Source organism: Lepidochelys kempii, chromosome 8 (assembly GCF_965140265.1).
Source record: "Lepidochelys kempii isolate rLepKem1 chromosome 8, rLepKem1.hap2, whole genome shotgun sequence".
NCBI lineage: Eukaryota > Metazoa > Chordata > Testudines > Cheloniidae > Lepidochelys > Lepidochelys kempii.
In genome coordinates, this window is record NC_133263.1 from 35,643,518 (window position 1) to 35,663,073 (window position 19,556).

The 19,556-nt window shown below is 51.1% G+C and overlaps 1 protein-coding gene across 10 annotated transcripts in view; it reads left to right on the plus strand.

Annotated features, from left to right (window-relative positions):
- Positions 1-8,676, plus strand: part of CXXC5 (CXXC finger protein 5) — a 101,759-nt gene extending 93,083 nt beyond the window's left edge. For 7 of the 10 annotated variants that reach the window (XM_073356037.1, XM_073356036.1, XM_073356035.1 and 4 more), the window contains 2 exons: positions 6,387-6,518; positions 6,944-8,676. In XM_073356037.1, coding sequence (XP_073212138.1) covers positions 6,387-6,515 — 129 coding nt within the window. In that variant the 3' untranslated portion in view covers positions 6,516-6,518; positions 6,944-8,676. The remainder of the gene's footprint in view (positions 1-6,386; positions 6,519-6,943) is intronic. The other 3 variants (XM_073356042.1, XM_073356043.1, XM_073356044.1) reach the window with 3 other exon arrangements.
- Positions 8,677-19,556: the final 10,880 nt, after the last annotated feature.

The window sequence follows — 19,556 nt, forward strand, 5'->3', positions numbered from 1 at the left end:
CACCTCCTGAGCTATCTGTAGAGCTGGCTTTTGGGACCTTGGGAAGTTCATGGCCCAGGGCTTCAGAACCATGTTGGTCCCCTGTTTTGTGAGATGACCTTAACTCGGAGGGGCCGCCTGCCGTCTGAATGTGCTGCTGGGGCTGTGCTAGCTCTGCCGAACGGAGAGCAGCATGTCCAAACCCAGGGAAAGACCTGCCATGCCCGTTTTGCCTGGCCACCATGTGGTGGAGGGCAGTAGCCATCCCTAGCCATAGGAAGAGGGAGTAAGTAGAGGAAAGCATTTGGGGAAGGAGGGAAGAGAGACAGAGGATAACGTCCTGGGGAGTGAGCTGTCTGTCACAGCGGGGGTGAGGAGTAGAGTCCACACCCAGCACGGCTGTCCGTCACCTAAAATATCCCCTCCCTGAATGTTCAGGATGCTCTGCTATCAACAGCCACATCAGAATGGTCTTGGCCAACGCTTCCAAAGAGGGTTGCTGCTCTTGCATTTTGAGCCATAGCATGGGCAGGGTCATAGATAGCAGGTGCCAGGCTTCTCTGATGCCATCTGAACGTAAGAACGTAACATAAGAACAGCCACACTGGGTCAGACCAATGGACCATCTAGCCCAGTGTCGTGTCTTCTGACAGTGGCCAGTGCCAGGTGCTTCAAAGGGAATGAACGAAAGGTCTTTTGCAAAAGACGTTTCCTTTGGAAATCCCGGCTGGGACCCAGGACTAGCCCTGCTCCCAAGACAGCGCTCGCTCCTGGCACTGCTGACCATCTATGTCACTAGCACAAAAGCATCTTTTCCGATTGCTGTTTTGCCTCCTCCAGTGATTTGATTGCAAATTGCGGAAATTGTTGAGAAACAGTGATTGTGCCGTGGTGCTTGCTCAGCCCCCAAGATAAATTTGCCCAGGAAATCAGATGTGTGCTCTGAGCAGGCGGGACCGGCTTATTGTCTTGTGAGCAAGTCAAAACAGCTTACTGTGGGCCTGACCCTGCACAGTGCTGTGCATCGTCCCCTCCCATTGATTGAGACCTGTCTCTGTTTTACGCAGCTCCCATGTGGGTGGGCCCGCTCCTGAAAACACTAGCCGTCATCACTGTCTACGCCATAGGTAGATCCCACCAATCCAACACGCAGGTGGGCAGAGCACATCTACACAGCAGCAGCATCAGGCACGTGTTAACTGGGTTGGCCTGACTGCAGCCTTCCATGTTGTCCAGCCACGGTTGCACCAGTGGATTGTGAGACAATCTGGGCAGCTATCTCATAGGCCCTCAGCTGCTAGGGCCAGAGCAGGGGATTGTGGGGGGGTTTCACGTGGGATCCCCTTGGGCACAGAGAAGTGGGACTCGCTAACCGTTTGTGGGAACAGCAGAGGAACCACGCAAGGCCCCAGGTAGTCGTGCTCCTGCCCTTCTTGTGAGCATGGTCAGAACGCAGCGCACCCACGTGGCTAGGCGTCATGTGCTCGCCACTGTGTGAGCGGACATACACCATCATGAGTCATCTTACGGCCGGGGTGCGAACTCGCGGAACATCTGTGGTTCTGACAGGCCCCTCAGAGCTTCTGTACTTCCTGGGTTCAGCTGCTGGCAGGCCCCTGCTCTGCCTCGGCTGTGCCGTTGCTGTTCGCTCTGGCAGGTGCTATTTCTGCCCTGTATTGTGCAGCCATTTGAGTGTTTGCATTTGGATGGAGCGTGAGAAGAAGAGAACCCCCATCTCCAAAGTGGGGTGAGTTGTGGATAGAGGAAAATGCTCGGTCCTTCCTGTCGAGGCAACTTTGAAAATCCCTGGCGGCACCTAAGCCTCAAGTTGGCAGTCGTCCAGGCTCTAGGACATAAGTCCAGTCCCTGACGGGCCCCTGTGCATGGGCAAATCCTTCAGCTCTGGTTTGTCTGTCCTTGTATGGCAGGGAAGAAGGTGCTGCTGAGCTGGCCTCTGGCAGGGTGCAGATTTCCCTCCAAAGCTGGCAAGAGGGGAGCCAAACCCAGAGGTCCACATACCCAGAGGAGCTAAAACAACCCAAAGTGACTTTGCCCACACAAACACTTGCACGCACAGGTGTTCGGGCTGAAAGGTGTGCGAGTTCTGCACACACCAGAAGTTAGCTGCACAAAAAAAGTTAGCTGCAGAGGCCCCTTTGAACATGCAGCCCTGAGTGCCTGCAGCTCCCGTGCCAGGTCGGCTCATCATCAGCTGATGCTTTGGTGTTCCCCGGCTTGCTGCTGCTGTAAGCCGTCTCCCACCAACGCCAGTGCCTGGAAAGTCCTGGGACGCAAAGGACGCTGGTTCTCAAGAGACTGCACCAGCCTCTGCCCTGAGCCTCCTCCGTCAGTTTGCCTTTTTGCACTGGACTGCTGAAGTGCTTGAGATCAGTGGAGTCAGGGAAGTGTGCATGGACAGGCAGCTACCTGACTGAGGGTTTATGGCAACCTAGGAATTGCCCTGCTCGATAAGCCTATTGGTCCATCTAATCCAATATCCAGCCCCTGGCAATAGTCCCTATCTGATGCTTCAGAGGAAGCGGGGGAAACCCCAGCTGCTGCCCCTGGGGACAACCCACTTAGACTCTGATCAGGAGCCAGTGTTTCCTAACACCAGTCCCGATTCTTCCGTGCCTGCAGGGATGGAAGCAGCACTCGCGCAATGTCAGGACGGCCGTAGAGTATTCCGTGGTACATGTCAGGCCCCGCCGGGTTTCCGATAAACCCTTTGCTGGAAAAAATACCATGGCTTCCTCCTGGGCCAAAAAAGAGGGTGTAGGATTGGAGGGAGGGGGACTATCTGCAGGGCAGGTCATTCTCCATCCCTCCTTTTGTCAAGCCTTGCTAGAGGCTGGATGTGTTTGTGCCAGTGGATCCAGTTTGGGGTGAAGATGGTTATTCCTCACTAGCCCACCCTGTCCTCGTCCACATGAGTGCTGTTGCAGTGCTTCATAGTTGTCCTGGGGGAACCTGCCATTCCCCATCAGTAGCCTCAGCCAGCTTGGCTATGCCGGAACTGAAGGAGAGGGATTTATCTGGTACATTTGGCTCCTGCATTACATCTCCACCAGCTCAGAATTCCCGCGCTGCCCCTGGGGAGTCCTACGTGCTAGAAAGTTTCTTCTGGCATTGGTAAGTTTCCTGTCCTGCTGCCTTTACAGCAAGCAGTGCCTAGCATAAGCCTCCTGTCACTCTTGGGTAGGAGATCTCCCTCAGTATCCAGGCTGGAAGACCTGTAATCCCCGGTGAACACTCCTTTGTCTTGCTGTGTATCATTCACCAGTGGGTCCTCAGCACAATGTGAGCTTTGAAAAGCTTTCCTAGTTCAGTTCCCTTAGCTAATGCTGACTCCCTGACAGCCTCTTCTTTAAAGGGTACAACTCAAAACTGGTCTCTTCTGATGTCTGTTATTTCTCCTCCATGTGCTGTGATATGGTGGGATCTCAGAAGGGTCAAGCCGGGTCTGAACTTGGAAGCAGAACCCAAGGATCAGCAGGAGATAGTTTAGGATACCCCGTGTGCAGTGCTCTTCCCTGAATGTTGCTAGTGCTGCCATTCAGAGGTGATGTAAACCAGAGGACTTGACCGTTTGTGGCTGCTTAAAGATCCCATGGTGCGCTCTGCAAGAACCAGGGTGTTGGCCCCAGTGTCCTAGGTCGGATAATTAATTTCTGCCAGCTCACATGCCTTTTGCAGTTTGAAATTAATAAGAACATAAAAACAGCCACACTGGGTCAGACCAGTGGTCCATCTAGTCCAGTATCCTGTCTTCCGACAGTGGCCAGTGCCAGGTGCTTCAGAGGGAATGAACAGAACAGGCAATCATCAAGTGAGCCATCCCCTGTCGTCTACTCCCAGCTTCTGGCAGTCAGAGGCTAGGGATGCTGAGAGCATGGTGTTGCCTCCCTGACCATCTTGGCTAGTAGCCACTGATGGAACTATCCTCCTGAATTTATCTAATTATTTTTTAATCCCAGTTATAGTTTTGGTCTTCACAACATCCCCTGGCAGGTTGACTGTGTGCTGTGTGAAGACATTCCTTCTCTCTTTCTCATCAAACCCCATACTAAGTACTGGAACTGTACTGTACACTAGCTGCATTTCCCAGACACTACATAAATGCAAGGGACTGCGGTGTAAAGCTGAGCTCTTGAGAGTTTGTCCTTTTAAGTGATCAGGTTTAATAAGGGCCATGTGGTTCAGAGGGTAAGGTCTCCGACTGGCAGAAGACATAGTTCTAGTCTTGACTCTGTTGCTTACCTTGGGCAAGTCCCAGCATTCTCTGTGCCGCCGTCTCTCTATCTGTAACCTGGGTGATAATGCTTGTGAGCTCTTTGGTAAAGCGTGTTACCATCTGAACAGAAGACACTAGGTATTATCATTTAAATGTGGATGCATGAGCCATGCTTTAATGCGTGTGTTGTTTGACAGGTGCCCAGAAAGGCCCGTTTGCATTGCTCATTTCTGCCGTCTTGGGCTCTGTCCCTCATTTTCTAATTTGCTGATTTCCCAAAGTGCTCCAGCCTAGCCTGTTTTCGAATGGCCTGAAATGAAGGGGAGGTTTGGGGCAGGCTCAGCAATCAGCATGAGGCTAGCGTAGCTTTGTAAAGGAAAGTTACCTTGCCGTGCCAGCTGCACTGGGAAGGCTGGCCTGCCTTTTCTGTATCCGACTCAGTGGAAGCCGGACATTGTAATCTACATCAGACACAGGGGAAGTAGGAGCTTGTTCCATTGTGTCTGGAACAGTAAGTGGACGGCTGGAACAATCACAGAGCTGTTTTTCCAGATGCCCTTTAGGAGCAAGCATTCTCTGTAGCTCCTTCCCTCCCCCCGGACTGTTGAGTGAAACCCTTCTAAGATGAGCCTTTGTGGGTGGAGGAGATATCCTTTTCCCAGGCAGGCACGCTTCCTTTCTTCATATTAAAAACCAATGTCACAGCGCCAGGTCAGGCAGTTCTCAGGCACAGTGAGTTTGTTGGGTCTCAGCTTAGTGCCGAGCGGTCCTTTTGTCCATATCACAACCATAACCTTGTGGCTTCGCCCAGTGGGAAACGAGGGTTGAGGTGTGACCCGCACTGAAAGCTGAATAACACCCGTTCTGCCTCTGGTTGAAAACAAACCTCCCTTTCTGTCACTGAAGATGTGTGTGGTAGCCGGGCAGAGATGTTGAGAGTGACTGCCCGGTGAAATGCTGTTCATTTGAAATGAGAACGCTAATTAGCAGATGTCACCTGAATCTCACTTTGTAAGGAACTGTTTAAAAGATGCAGCAGAGATGCGGGGTTTGGAGAACATGATCCAAGGTATTAGCTTGAGTTACTAGCCCAGCTGGTTGTTATGAAATCTGTGTGCAGATGTGATGGAGCAGACTTAGGCCAACTCTTTCTTTTCCTGCCTTTGAAATGCATAATTTTTTTATTAAAGCGCCTGCAGGCTAAGTCCCCACTAGGGGATTTCCCTGTAGTGGAGGATGGCGGCAGCTGACCACAGCTTCGCTGAGAGCGCAGACAGGACCCGTGCTCCAGAAACGGTGGCTAAACCTGGCTCTGAGCAGGACTGGCAGTGCCATCTGCATTTCCCAGGGTAGAGCTGGCTAAGGAGAACTGTGCACAAGACGTTCTTGTAAAGAACAGAGGGCCTCTGGGCCAGCATGCTCACCAGTTACTAATGTGCCAACACAAGCCCAAATTTTGAGGTGTGCTGAGCTTTTCTCAGTGGGCCCAATCACTTCTTGCACACCCAAGCATACTTCTCCCTGAAGTGAATGGGAGTTTGCCTGAGCAAGGCTGGATCCTGTCCCTTGGAGGCCAAATTCTCAAAGCTGGGGGGCCTAAAGTTAGGCTCCTTAGAGCCATATTCAGGACTACTTAGGAACAACCTGTTTTTCAAAGGTGCTGAGCATAGATTTCAATAGGATTTGATGGTTGCTCAGCACCTTTGGGAATCAGGTTGTGTCTTGTCATTTGGATTTAGGAGCTTGACATTAGGCAGCTGGGTTTGAAAGTTTTGGTTCAGGATTTGGCCCACTGGTTGTCAGGGGTGCTGAGCCCCATTCCAGATCGTGCCTGGGGGCTGCAGGGCCTGTCAGGCAAAGGACAGAGCGTGTGTTGCAGCCGCCAGCCTTCCAGGACTGTGGGAGTGACTTAGTGAAGGCAGAGCTCCCTGTACCCTGGTACAGTGTAGCACTCAGGGCCCCTTAGCAGTTGCTGGCTCCCTTTGTGCCCTAATCAGCAGACAGACAATGGGATGGTTGAGGGAGAAGTGGCTAGTCTGAAACAGGAGGAATTGTGCATTGTGTTTCCAAAGGCGTGTGTTCCAAAGGGGGGGAGGGGGTTTATCCCCTAAATAAAACTATTCCCTCCCTCCTCACATTACAAAGCAGATATTTTGTCTCCCATCCGATACAGATTTTCCTCTTTTGTGTGGACTTTTCTTTCTCTTTTTTCCCCCCACCAAAGGCTGCAACTGCTAAAAGGCGTAAGTCTCCCCCGCAGGACAAGTCCAGCTGTATAGTAACAGAACCCCAAAGACACTGAAATGTGAGTGCAAAGCGTGCCCCAGCAGGGAGGGCAGTGCACTCCAGACAAAATTTGCATGTTGTCATATGTTGCTTTTACTTAGCTGCCTTTAATCAACTTACCAGTTGATCGTATTAGCATTACTGCCTGCTAATACCTCTTTGACAAGGTCCCTAGCATAAACATGGTGCTTCTTGGGGACCCCCTCCCCTGCCTAACAACCTGTACGCAGGGCCAGATTTTGCAAACCCATCCTCATTTGGGCTTAAGTGGGACCTTGGGCTGGGATTTCATCCTTGAGGAGTAATGGGACTGATTTCACGAGGAAAGATTTCTGTGACCGGCCCAAGGGTTGTGTGCAGAGCAGACATATTTAGTAGCAGTTGTGTTTCCCGCATGCACCTGACTCTTAATGTGTCCCTGTTTTCTTTTCTCTTTCTTTCCAGAAGGTGATGCTTCCTACAGGAGCTGCATTCAGATGGTTTCAGTAGGAATGAGAATTCCAAAGCTCTGTCATCCAAGTGCAATGTCACTGCTTGCTTGTGTTGTCTCAGGCAAGGAATTTTTTGGCTGAAATGAATGGATGCACCCGTGTCTCTTTAGAACCAAAAATATTTTCTCGCAGATTTCATTCCTGTTTTTATATATATATTTTTTTTGCGTTTGTTTTAACATCTTCAAGTCCTAGTAAAACATTTAACTGCTTTTCAAATAATAATAATAAAAAAATGGATCTGTAAAGTACCAAGACTTAATAGACAGAGTATGGACAATCAGTTTCTTTCTGTGTTTTGGTGTTGATGTTGTTTATGTGTGGAAGATGCAGTTCTTGTGTAGAGAATGTAAATTTACAGTAACCTTTTAAAATCTAGTTACTAATAAGCACTACTGTAATTTAGCACAGTTGTTTAATTACACCCTCATTTATACTTTTTATTTGATTATTTCCCATCATAAAATAGAGTGGATAGTTTCTAGAATGCCTCAACTTCATGTTTATAAATGAGAATATGTTTAAAACGATGTAGTATCCCTTTTCCTAACCATTCCCATATGTAAGTTTAACCAGCAAGAAGCTTGGTATTAAAAATGAAAGAATAATTGCTGCAAAATGGGCAGTCTTGGAAAAAAAAACCATTGTTAGTTTATTAATATAGAACAAGAAATCCTGCATACAGGGAAAACAAGATCCTAACTGCAATGGTTTACTTATAGAAATCATTTTTATAAACTTACTGAAGTTAAAAGCAAAATAAAAAAAATTGCAGGACCTGTGCTGAAGCAGTTCTGAAAGCTAATATTTCTCTTACGTTCAAATCCCCGTCTCTCCAGCTCTCTCTACATCAGTAAATTGAAATGCTGTTTGTAATGTTTTAGCGATCCAGGCTGTTTTGTGAATAAAATGAATGCATGTTTTGTGTCATGATTTACATCTCGTTTTTTTCTGTCCATTTCTGTTGCACGCAGTTGTGAAGAAAAAAACCGTAAAAAAATGTCCCTTTTGAATATGTCACTTCTTGTGTCATGGCATTTTCCTAAGTTTGCCTTTCTTGGCATTCAGGGTTTGGGGTGTATTTTTTAGTTTTCAGTTTTGCTTTTGTTTTTTTATTAGCAGATTAAAAAATAAATGAGAGAATTGTAAATGTTTGCCAGTGCAAATGGAGCAATCAATCATTTTTCCCCTAAGGTTGCATATGTTACATTTTTAACTGGCTGGCTGAATAGCACATGTTCTGCAAAATACATACGGTGTTAAATCTGGGATTGTTACAATATACTTAGGAGTCTAAACTAAACTGTGCTAGGCTTGATCGCTAGAATTTTCATTACAGGTAGCATGTGGACAACTAAACTACAGACTCCTTGGAAACTGACGTAGGGTTGTTGGTGGTGGTGAGTTTGTTGGGGAATTGACAACTTGTACCAGGCGATGGATTCGGCACTACAGTCCCTTGTATAAATTGAGGCCAAATCTGATTGGAAATGATGGGTGTTGTTTTCAGAAGCATTCAGCGTTTGCCTAGAATTTGCCTCCCACTAGGTGACCATTGGCCACAATGGGAATAAAGATGTATCAACACGGCGTGTGTTGAGAGTCCCATCTTCATGGACATATTGTAACATGCGGATGATGCATTTCTGAAAGAGGAATCAAACGAAATAAATGGTGTCCAACCCATGAGCTTTCTCGTGTTTACCTTTGGCCCTTTTCCACCCTGCTTAGGTCCAAAGCCGCACAAGGAGCAGGACAGTAACACTGTTTCTTGGGTCCCTTATCACAGAGCTCCAGCTTTGGCAATGTACACTGGGTATGCTGATCCAGCGCCCAGTGAAGTTCAATGGGAAGGCTGTCCTTGACTGCCCTGGGAGCGGGATCTGGCCGGAGTTGGCCAGAGCAATATCGCGCCGATATCTTTTTTCTTTTTTCCTTCCTAACAAACAGCTGCACCAAGGTCTCTCCTCCTTGACAGTGCAGCTTGCGAGGTCCAGACATTCACAGCTCTTCATGCTCAGGCTTTTCCAATGGTACCCAACACATTAGGGTCCCAAGCCCCTGATGCCATGGCAGGAAACACAATGGGCTACAAAACTACAAAACACAACGGGCCACCACTTGTTCAGTTTCCCCCCGTATTTAATCATATGAGTCGTTGGGTTAAAAACTATCTTTCTTAGTGGAAATAATTGACCAGCTAGACCTGCCTAGAGTTTTACCATACAGTACATGCCATTTGTTTTTGAAAAACAGTGCAATCATGCCACAGATAATTGTATTTAGACTGGTTCTGAAAGACAAGGATAAAATGGATGCTTCAAAACAGGAACTCTTTTTTAGTGAGTTAAGTTTAGATAGCTGAATGTTCAATAAAACAAATTTACTCTGCACTTGTGAAGGGGTGAGTCTGTTTTGGGGATAATTTTCAAGTGTGTGTGGCTTGCAGACTGGGTCACTCGCCAGATCAGGTGGAGGGTGGACGCAGTAGGAGCTAAGGACAGCCAACCTTGAGATGCAGTCTATGCTCTTCACCCCATGAGTAGCACCACAAGTCACTGGGCGCAACACACCTCTCTGAGCCCTGATTCGCTCTCTGCATCCCCGTGCTCCAAGCTGGATGGCGGCGGGATAGCGTTGTAATTTGTCACTGGCTAATACCAGCAGCAAATTATATCCCTCTTCTTCCCGTATGCCAGCTCAGCTGTGCTGGCCAGTATGGTTGTCAGGGGTGGGGCCAAGGCTCTGTGCATTCCTCACCTCCTCCTCAGACACCTGCTCCAGGAAGCAAGGGCTAAGCCAGCATGCAACGTCCTCTCTGTGCGTTGGGGAATGGAGTTCATAAAATGCCCTGATCTCTTATGAGATCATGCAATGCCGGCTCCCCTCCCAGTGCCCCAGACCGAGTTCTGGCTAGCCAGTGCACATGGAAAGGGTCTCTTACTCTCCCTTGCATGAGTGTGTGGTCTAAGCCACAGCTGAGCCCTAAGCATGTTTGCAGTTGAGGGTGTTTATAGACTCCTGGTGGATTTGGCCAAGGCTCCAACATTCACAAGTTGCTAAATGCCCAATCATTGAAGGAGACAAGGTGGGTGATATAACATCTTTTACTGGCTCAGCTTCTGCTGATGGAAAGTACAAGCTTTCGAGATACACAGAGCTCTTCTCCTAGGGAAGAGCTCTGTGTAGCGCGAAAGCTTGTCTCTTCCAGAAACAGAAGTTGGTCCAATCAAAGCTACTACCTCATCCACCTTGTCTCTTGTACCCTGGGACCAACACAGCTCTACCAACACTGCAAACAGTGACGGGCTATTTGCTTATGACCTTCTCCAGCCATTTTGGACAGGTTACGGAGAGAGGAACTGTGGGCCAACCAGTGATCATTAGAAGACCTTGGCGTACCAATATATTTATGGGATTGTGCTGTGGCTGGCCATGGGGATGGAAGTCAGGAGCTTTGGGCTCTATTCTTGCCTCTTCCCAAGGACTCCTTGGGCAAGGCCTCTCAGACCCTTGGGACAGGGTGGTCATAAGTACTGCCCTACCACTCATGGCATTGGGAGGCTATGGTCAAGACGATTTGTGAACCACCTTGAGGTCCTCAGGTGGGAGCTGCTACAGAAGTGCAACACGTTAGCAGGGTTAGGGCAAGCCCTTGTGCAGAGTATATCAGCATCACTGCTGGTTGGGTTCTGGCTTATTAATTGTATGCCAGTTGCACTTGGGAACTCCAGTCAGATGCGAGCCCTATTGTGCCAGGTGCTGTACAACACAGAGCTAGACACAGTCCTACCACAAGGAGCTTCCAGCCCAGTGGGCGGCAGGGGGAGAGAAATTATGCTTCTCAGCTAGCCAGATTCTCTGGGGGAAAATAGCTGGGGTCTTTCATCCACCCCGGATAGCTCAGTGCCCAGCGCGTGGCAGCCATTCAAACAGTCTAACATGGTAGCTTGTAAAAAAGGGATAGACAGGCAGATGGACCTCAGCGTGCCATGAACCCAGTCAATGGCACCAGGCTTCCCGTGTTCTGCGCAAGTGTATGACGGGGACGTGGGTAAGGCAAGCCATGGCAAAAGCACAGAGCTGAGCTTGCCAGAGAGCCATGATAAAGGTACAGTGGCTGCTGCTCATCTTGATGTGGAGTTTGAGGATGCAGCGGCACACGCCGGGAGTGACTAGCACAGTCCAGGGAGCAAAGGCTCTGACCCACGGGGTGGGGGGTGGGGGAGCAGGGTTTATCCCGTGCTCGTTCAAACCTGTTTGGCACCGCTATGGCTCAGCTGATGCCAGTGGCGTTACTCCTGTGGCAACCCCAGTTTCACTGAATTCACACTAAGGCTTAGCAGGTTTGTGTTTACAGAGAAAGGCTGTCTAATTTGCTGAGCATGGCTAAGATTTGCAGCTGCACATGCTCAGAGGATTGCTGCATGAGGGCCCTGGTGCCAGGGTGTAAGGAAAAGCTGAGAGATGGACGAGCTTGTGCGTGGGTAAAATGTTCCCCCCAGTTCATCTGTGCTCAGGTTTATAGCATTGATTCATGGGTTGGCGGCAGGGGGAGGGGGCGGGGAGGCGGTTGCCTTCCACATAAATATCAAATAGCAGCTGCTGGATACTGGGTACCAGCCTACATGGCCCGGCGCGCTGCTCTGCTATGGCATCTCCTGTTTGCCTTCTGGTCAGTTGCAACCTGATAAGCAATGCCCAGCTAATCCCGACCTGTTAAGCCAAGTGCAGCCAGCTACTCCTGCTCCATGTGCGGCATGCTGGTTAGTGTCGAGGCAACGACCGGGTGCAGGGAAGGGGCTGGCGAGGTCCCTTCCAGAGCACAGAGGCTGCACGTGCCCGAGGCCTGCTGAGGTGCAGGGCAAAACAGGGCTGCTGGTCATAACCCATACTGTGGGCAGCGTGTGGAAGAGTCTGACGTGCTCTCCGCCCGAGCCTTTGAGGCAAGCCAGGTGCATACGGCCAAGGTGCATTAGAGAGGCGCCTGTGTGCTGGAAAGCAGCGTCAGCGTGGACGTGCTCGGCTGTGCACAGCCTCCTTAATGAACGCCCCGCGTGGTCATGGAAGGGTTTCCCCCTCGTGCGCTGCGTGGGGCTGGAGTGACGTGACCGGCCTTTGGGCAGCAATCGCTGTGCCATGCGCTTGCTGCAGCACTGGGTGCGGGTGAAAGCTCCAGCTCACACAGCGCCACGGGCAATAGCAGCGGGGGCGGGTATTATGAACACAGATTGACTGGGGTCGCCATGCACTGTTTTACGGGGGCGAGCTGAGGCAGCATGCAGGAGAGAAATCGGCCTGAGCTGGCCGAGCAGATGGGGGAGTAAGAAGCGTTTGACATTGCTAGTACAGTAGTACCGGCAGGTGACAACTAAGTGCAGGCCAATTGTTCTCGAAACGTGTGGTAAGAGATAGGCCCTGCCCTGCAGAACTTACAGTCTAAAGAGCCAGGACAGAGGTGGGACCCGACAGGGAGCAGGGACGTGACTTGCCCAGGTTCAAACAGCAAGTCAGTGGGTGAACCAGGCTCAGCACGCAGCACTCCTCCCCCTGCCTTCCCCCCTCCATCCCGTCAGTATGCACCACCACACTGCATTGCTCCTCCGTATAACCCCTCCCCTTCCAGAAGCACAAAGCCCCACGCTCTCACTGGTTTAGCCTGCGCCTTACTACCCTGGGGAGTAGCTAAGGGACCTAGCCCCTTTTTGCAGATGAGGGTCACACAGCAAGGCAGCCACAGAGCCAGGGTTACACCCCAAGACTGCGAGCACCCAGTCCTATGATCTGACCACTAGCACACACACTGCCTTGGCTTGGTGCAGTGAGGTGAACTCAAAAGGCTGGTTCAGAAGATACAGTGGAGAAGGTTTGCGGGGAGATTCTGGGTGGGGCTGGAAAGCAAGCCAGCGCTAGCTACGTGGGGAAAGGCACGCGCAAAGCCTGGTGCAGGCGCTGGGCCGTTTATTCTAATAGGCCCAGATCCTCAAAGATATTTAGGTGCCTAACTTGCATGACTTTCAATGGGTGCCTAAATCCATTCGGGGAGCTGGGCCTAAATGACTGTCTGAGTATAAGTGATCTCAGGGCAACCGTCCCCCCTTGTAGCTTCTGGAGGACCCCAAGCCCAACCCCACAGCTGAGGTCTGTGTTCTGCGTCCTGCCATAGAAACAAACCCCTAGGCTACCTGTCCAAAGATACAGACTCCCTAGCTGAGCAGGGGGCAATTTTTGTGACTGAGCCATTGAGGGTGCCACGTAATGCCCAGGGATGGAGAAAACCCACTGGGGCCATCTAGTTCAACAGCAGGATTGTTCCCTAGTGACCAGCCATCAAACTCCTGCGCCCACCCTTGGCCAGAGCTGGGGAGGAAGCACGGCTCCACTTTGCGGACTAAGGAGAGTCAAGACAATCTGACAAATGGCAAAGTCAGGGGAGGAAAACCAGAGAAGCCAAAAAGAAAAGTAATAACTACAAAGCTAGAACCCTCCATGCTGCTCCCAAGCCCCACATGAGTCCAAAGGAACCAATCCACTATGACAGAGGCACCAGAGGTGCCCAACTGGCTCAGCCCAATGGCTCAGGCGCTCCGAGAGTCGATCTACAATAGTGGCCTACATCAGATGCTGCAGAGGGATGGTCAGTCATGCCACAGTCTGCCCTTGGGGGACGGTAAAGTCATGGGGCAAAATCCTGAGCTCAATGAGACCAGTGTAAATGCAGAGTCAGTCAAGAGTGTTACTCTGGATTTGCATGCACGTGCCTGATGTCGGACATGGAGCCCTGGGGCACTCTGCGGTGCCCCCTTTAGCCCCCGGCAGAGCTAATACTAATGGGGCGCGCGTAGCTAGACCACGCGCGGCTAGAGGAGTGCCCAGCAGTGAAGCCCTGGTGTGTGCTTGGGCTGTGCCCAGCACATTCAGTCTTGGAAGCCACGTCGGGGCAGCTTCAGAGGGAGACAATGATTGAGAGTCATGGGGCAGGGGAGGGACGTGCTGCCGAGCAGATTATGGGCCTCACTTCCTTTCCTGGTCTCCCTCCCCTGGCCCCTGTGCGAGGCAGCTGGCACAGGCTGGACCCTGCAGATGGTGCAGCAGCAGTGTATGGATCTGGCTACCATACAGGTGTTCGATTTTTGGAGCTGCTAGCTAGCCAGCTTGGGGGAGGGAATCAACCCACAGTTGAGCGAGTGAGCAGTCCATGCCCACTGGCATTAATTATAATGATCATTCTCTTCCCTGATGCATTTCAGGCTGGAGTCAGGGACACGGCGCATGCTTTCTGGCCCGGCTTTTTGAGCTTCTTTTCTCCCCCCTCCCCGGCACTGGAGACTCAGGGGAAGTCGCTGGCTTGGCTGCAGCTCGACAGGCACAGGTGGTAGCACCAGCTGCATGTTCTCTCGTTCTTGTTGGCTCCACCACCGCTCTCGGTCCCTGTAGCAGCAAGAGAGACGGTCAGTGGGGCCCTCAGCGTGGCTCGAATAGCATCCCGGCTGCTTGGCTCCAGCTGGCGATTTCCAGAGTGTACCATGGAGGCAAATGCGTCTCGCACGCGGGAGCGCGCGTTCGCAGGCGTGCCTGCTCCCATATGCGCAGACATCAGGCTCCCACTGATCGGGCTGGGTTAAGAACAAGAAAGAGAGGACCAGAGAGGAGCAAAGCCCTGGAACACTTGCAGTCTAGACATACGCAGCAGGGCAGCCCCTGAGCCAGGTACAGAACCCACAGCTGCTGGGTGCCAGGTCAGTACCCTACCTTCTGGACTGCACTACTTCTGCAGCATGTGATGGACGGATGGGCCATAGGCGACCCAGCCTTTCACCTCTAGTTCACCTCCAGCCCTGCTCTGCCGTCTTGTCACCCTCACCCTCCTGTATGCCACACACAGCTACCAGGCCTGCCTGGGCCATGGACAGGATGCCCTTTAGCCCTTAGCCATAGAGCTTGGCTGTCTTTGAGAAATCCAGAATTTGGGAGGAAGGGGACACAAGAACTAGGGGGTCACCCACTGAAACTAATAGGCAGCTGGTTTAAGACAAACAAAAGGAAGGATTTCTTCACACAACACACAGTCAGCCTGTGGAACTCTTTGCCAGAAGATGTTGTGAAGGCCAAGATTATAACAGGGTTCAAAAAAGAACTAGAGAAGTTCATGGAGGATCGGTCCATCAATGGCTATTAGCCAGGATGGGCAGGGATGGTGTCCCAAGCCTCTGTTTGCCAGAAGCTGGGAATGGGCAACAGGGGATGGATCACTTGATGATACCTGTTCTGTTCATTCCCTCTGGGGCACCTGGCATTGGCTGCTGTGGGAAGACAGGATACTTGGATAGATGGACCTTTGGTCTGACCCAGTGTGACCATTCTTATGTTGCATGGTCATGGGGGCAGTGCCCAGACGGGAGCTTTCTATTTGGAGTTTGCTCTGTTGAGGACAACTGGGGAATGCTTCTGCCCCAGCTGGTGCTCTCGGGGCTGGCCTGGTTGCTGTCTCCATGAGAACAACCAGGGTGGAAGGAGAACCTTGGGAGCAAGAAGACAAGGGGGCAATGGCAGATGGGCTGGCAGCCTGAGGGGATTCCCCAGCCATGCTGAAGAGATGGGGTTTGTCTGGGGCAGGGGCTAAACAGGGTCTGGGCATGAGAAGGAAGACAGGGCTGAGGCTTGTGGTTGGGTGAAAGGAGCCTCAATCTGAGGCTGGCGAGATTGGACGGGTGGAGAAGGCAGGGAGGGACCTGGGGAGACTGTGATTGGAAGTGAAAGGGACTGGGCGAGTGAACCATGGAAAGTCTTTGGACCCTTCTCCCTTCTCCTTTAGAAGCGGGGGGTGCAGGGGGGGGCAGAGAGAGAGCCTGTGCCCAGGAGAGGGTGGGAGGAAGGCAAATAAATTGATACGGGCAATGAATTTGATAGGGATCATATGGAGGAAAAGGGTCACGGCAACAGGGAAGAAAGGGCGTCTGAAATGAGCAGAACTGCTGGAGAAAGGAGCTAGCAGGCAAGGGAAGAGCAGGGTGGGTGGGGTCCAGGCCCAGCCACAGGAGCTGTAGAGCGGCAACAGCTAGAAAGGACACTGCAAGAACCACAACTGGAACAGGAGCTGTGGTCAGTGCTAAGAGGTACCTGACCTCAGCCATACCAGCACGTATGGGCTGGCCAGGGCTGACCAGGGTCCACTCACACAGTAGGGGAGAGCAAAGCATTCTCTGGGTGAAATCTCTGGCCCGTGCTATGCAGTAGGCCCGCCTAGCTGAGCACAATGGCTCCTTCTGGCCTTGAGACTGTTAACATGCAGCATATTAGTCCCATGAATTGCTTTAAACCCCGTTCTGCAGAGTCTGGGGAGTGCAAGGTCATGTGACAGGCATTGGTTGAGAGGTGGATTTAGGACTTTCCCCCACGTTGTGTCTCCTGCTGGTTGATTGGGGCATTGAGGGGGTAGGAGAATCGCCTGGAGCTGCAGTAAAGTTAGGGCTTGGTTCCTCCCTGACACAGCCACTAGAGGGTGACATAGCTTCACACACGTAGGCAAGAGTGCAGTTCAGTCTGGTACAGGGAGTGGCGATCACTCACCTTAGCCAGTACAAGCCAAGTTAGCAAAAGCTGTTCCAGGCTGACAGTCCTGTATTAGCTGGCCTGAGTCCGGCTCTGATTTGACAAGTATCCACAGCACACAAACACTCAGCTGGCTTCCTTGTTGGCAGGCTCAACAGAGAGCACTGAGTGAGCCATGGAGCCTGAACTAGCCTCTCAGGCCCTGGAGGTTCCCTTTGGAGCAAGGTGGAGACACAGTGCTTTGGGGGGTGGAGGGGAGCTTGCACTGCTGCCCCTCAATATGCCTGTCCAGGGAATAAAGAGAGGGTTTCTGCCTCCAGCAGTGGTTAAGCTGGCATCTTTTCACCAACATCATAGTCACTGTAAGAAGAGAGGTGTGGACTCAGTTCAGATTAAATTAGGAGTTGGCCCAAACATGCCTGAGATTTAGCAGTTCATGGGATTTCTCCTAAGAGGACTGGCCAACGAGGAAGTCATGAAGAACGCTGAAAAAGAGTTATTGATTAAAAAATAAGGGACTAGTTGTGATAAGGGAATAGCAAGGGGATATTGGGGATTACTAATAGCATCTGGATTGATTTCCATCCTAGGGCATTAAGGGAATTTACCTAACTCAATGAACTACTTGATGATTATTTTTGAAAAATTGGGGCAGCTAGTGCAATTGTGGAGAAGGGGAAAGCAAATGTGCTACTGAGCTTCACAAAAGGCAAAGACAAGAGATCCTGGCAGTTTCTATCCAGTACATCTATCCTTTGCCCTTAGTAAAATGGGCAAATATACCAGCAAGCAATCTATACACAGATGGAGGCTAGAGGACCCATGAGCCAACAGCAGCAAGGACATATAAAGACTAAATATTGCCAGACAAACATGGTTAAAAAAAGAATAAGAAAAGGCTGGAGGCAAGGGGATGCAGGAGAAAGAAAAGGTAAGGAAACAACAGCAGTGGCTCAAGCTAAACTAACTAGCTGTCTAGTGGGTTGCTACAAGGGTTGGTGTGAGGTCCAGGGTGGTGGGTGCTTAACTGGGGGAGCGGGGGAGCTGGTCAATCTCTTCTGAGCCCCCCTGGAGATGGCAATGCAGTTCCCCTGGATTGTCAGGCCAAGTGTCACAGGCCCTGTCTTGCAGCTCTGACTCCCTGCTGAGTTCTTCCTTCCTTTTCTGCTTCCCCCTCTCTCCATCCATTTCTCTTTCTTTCTTTCTTTCTTTCTTTCTTTCTTTCTTTCTTTCTTTCTTTCTTTCTTTCTTTCTTTCTTTCTTTCTTTCTTTCCCCACCCCCATATGCACCCATCCATCTATCCCTCCCCATTCATACCTCTGTATCTAGCTATGGTTTTCCATAGTGCTCATCACTCTAGTGACTAACGGCTCTTCCTGGTTTCTTCTTCTCGCTCCTTTCTTACCCTTCTCCTCTGCTTTCTCCCTCTCTCCCTCCTCTCCTCTCCGCTCTCCCCATTCTCACTGCCCTTCTGTCCTCTCTTTGGCCTCGCCCGACGCCTCCTCTCTTACTCCTGCTGCTGTTTTGGGCTCTAAATTGCTGCCGCATTAGCTTGGCTGCTGACTCCCCACTCCCAGCCTGACGCTTTGACGCAATTAGCAGCCTGACCTCATTTTAACCTCGACGCCCCCCTCCCTGGGAGAAACAAAGCGACGTGGGGAATGCGGGCGGGATGCAGGAAGCTCTGCACAAAATGTGCTTCATCTGAGCCGGATGGCGCTCTCGCTCCGAGCGCACCGGGGCCTGCTCCCGCTCCCACTGCGCTCAATAGTGAACCCCTGCTGGCTTCAGTGCTTCAGGATGGGGCCCCGGGGCCATTCCAGCAGCTCACAGGCTCCAGCCTGGCTGTGCTTTGTCCTTCTTGCTCAGGTCTTTTATTCAAACGTGTCCTTTCGAGGGGGCATGGCAAGGCAGGCGGCGGGCAGGCAGTCTGGCCAGGCCCAGCCTTGCTGGGCGAACAATGGTTCAGGTGTTTTGCTGCTGTTGCTCTGTTAATATTCAACAGGGAAGTTAAGGGAGCTGGCTGCCTGCTCTGCAACAGCTGATGTATGGCAGGCTTCTTCTGCCAGACGCACCGGTTGGCAGCAAGCTGGCTCAGGGGCAGCAGCTTTAAAGGGATGCAGCAGGGTAGAGCCAGCCTTCCGAGCCCGCAGTGGCCCAGGATGGAGAGGACTTCCAGAACGAGGGATGGAGATGACACCTGATGTTAAGGATCCACCAGAGATTGCAGCTGGGGCTGGCCAGAAAACGAGAAATCTGGGTTGCAGCTTTGACATTTGTTTTTGTTCCATATTGGAACAAAAATGAGCCCTTTTAAAGTCTTGCGTGGAGATAGAGAGAGCACAGCCCACCTCCGCAATAGCCAACAGACCGGTGGGTAGGGCACTCCGGTTGCACGTCAGAGACCCAAAGAGCTGATCTGGGGTCTCCCCCATCCCAGCTTAGTGCCCAAATCACTGAGCTAGAGTCTCTGGCCCAATCACTATTTAATTATTTATCTACAAAGTGGAGCAGCTCTACAAGGCCAGGCTGAGCCTATAGTCTGGTGGTTAGGGAAACCCTGGGTCTAGGCCTGGGGCCTTCTACGTGCGAGGTGATTCTCTAGCCCACAGGCTCTTGGCTATTCTTCTCCGTGGGTTTTTACCAGAAATTCCAGCCTGGATTGGAGAACATTTAGCCAGTCATTTCTCCAACAATGTTGGTTTTGACGGATCGGCGTTTTCTGATGGAAAAACATTTTGTGGAAAATTTCCCGACTGGCAGTAACTGTAGCCACAGGAGGCCATCGTGATGATAATGGGAATGTCTACACTACTCTATTTGCGTCTACACTAAAATACAGCTCCCACAGATGTAAGTCACCCACTACACCGACTTAATAACTTCACCTCTGCGAGAGGTGTAGCACTTAGGTAGATGATTTTAGGTCAACACAGTGTCTGTGCAGACAATGTGTTGCTTATATTGACCGTTGCTGCCTTTCATAATGCCCCACACTGGCAGTACAATGGGT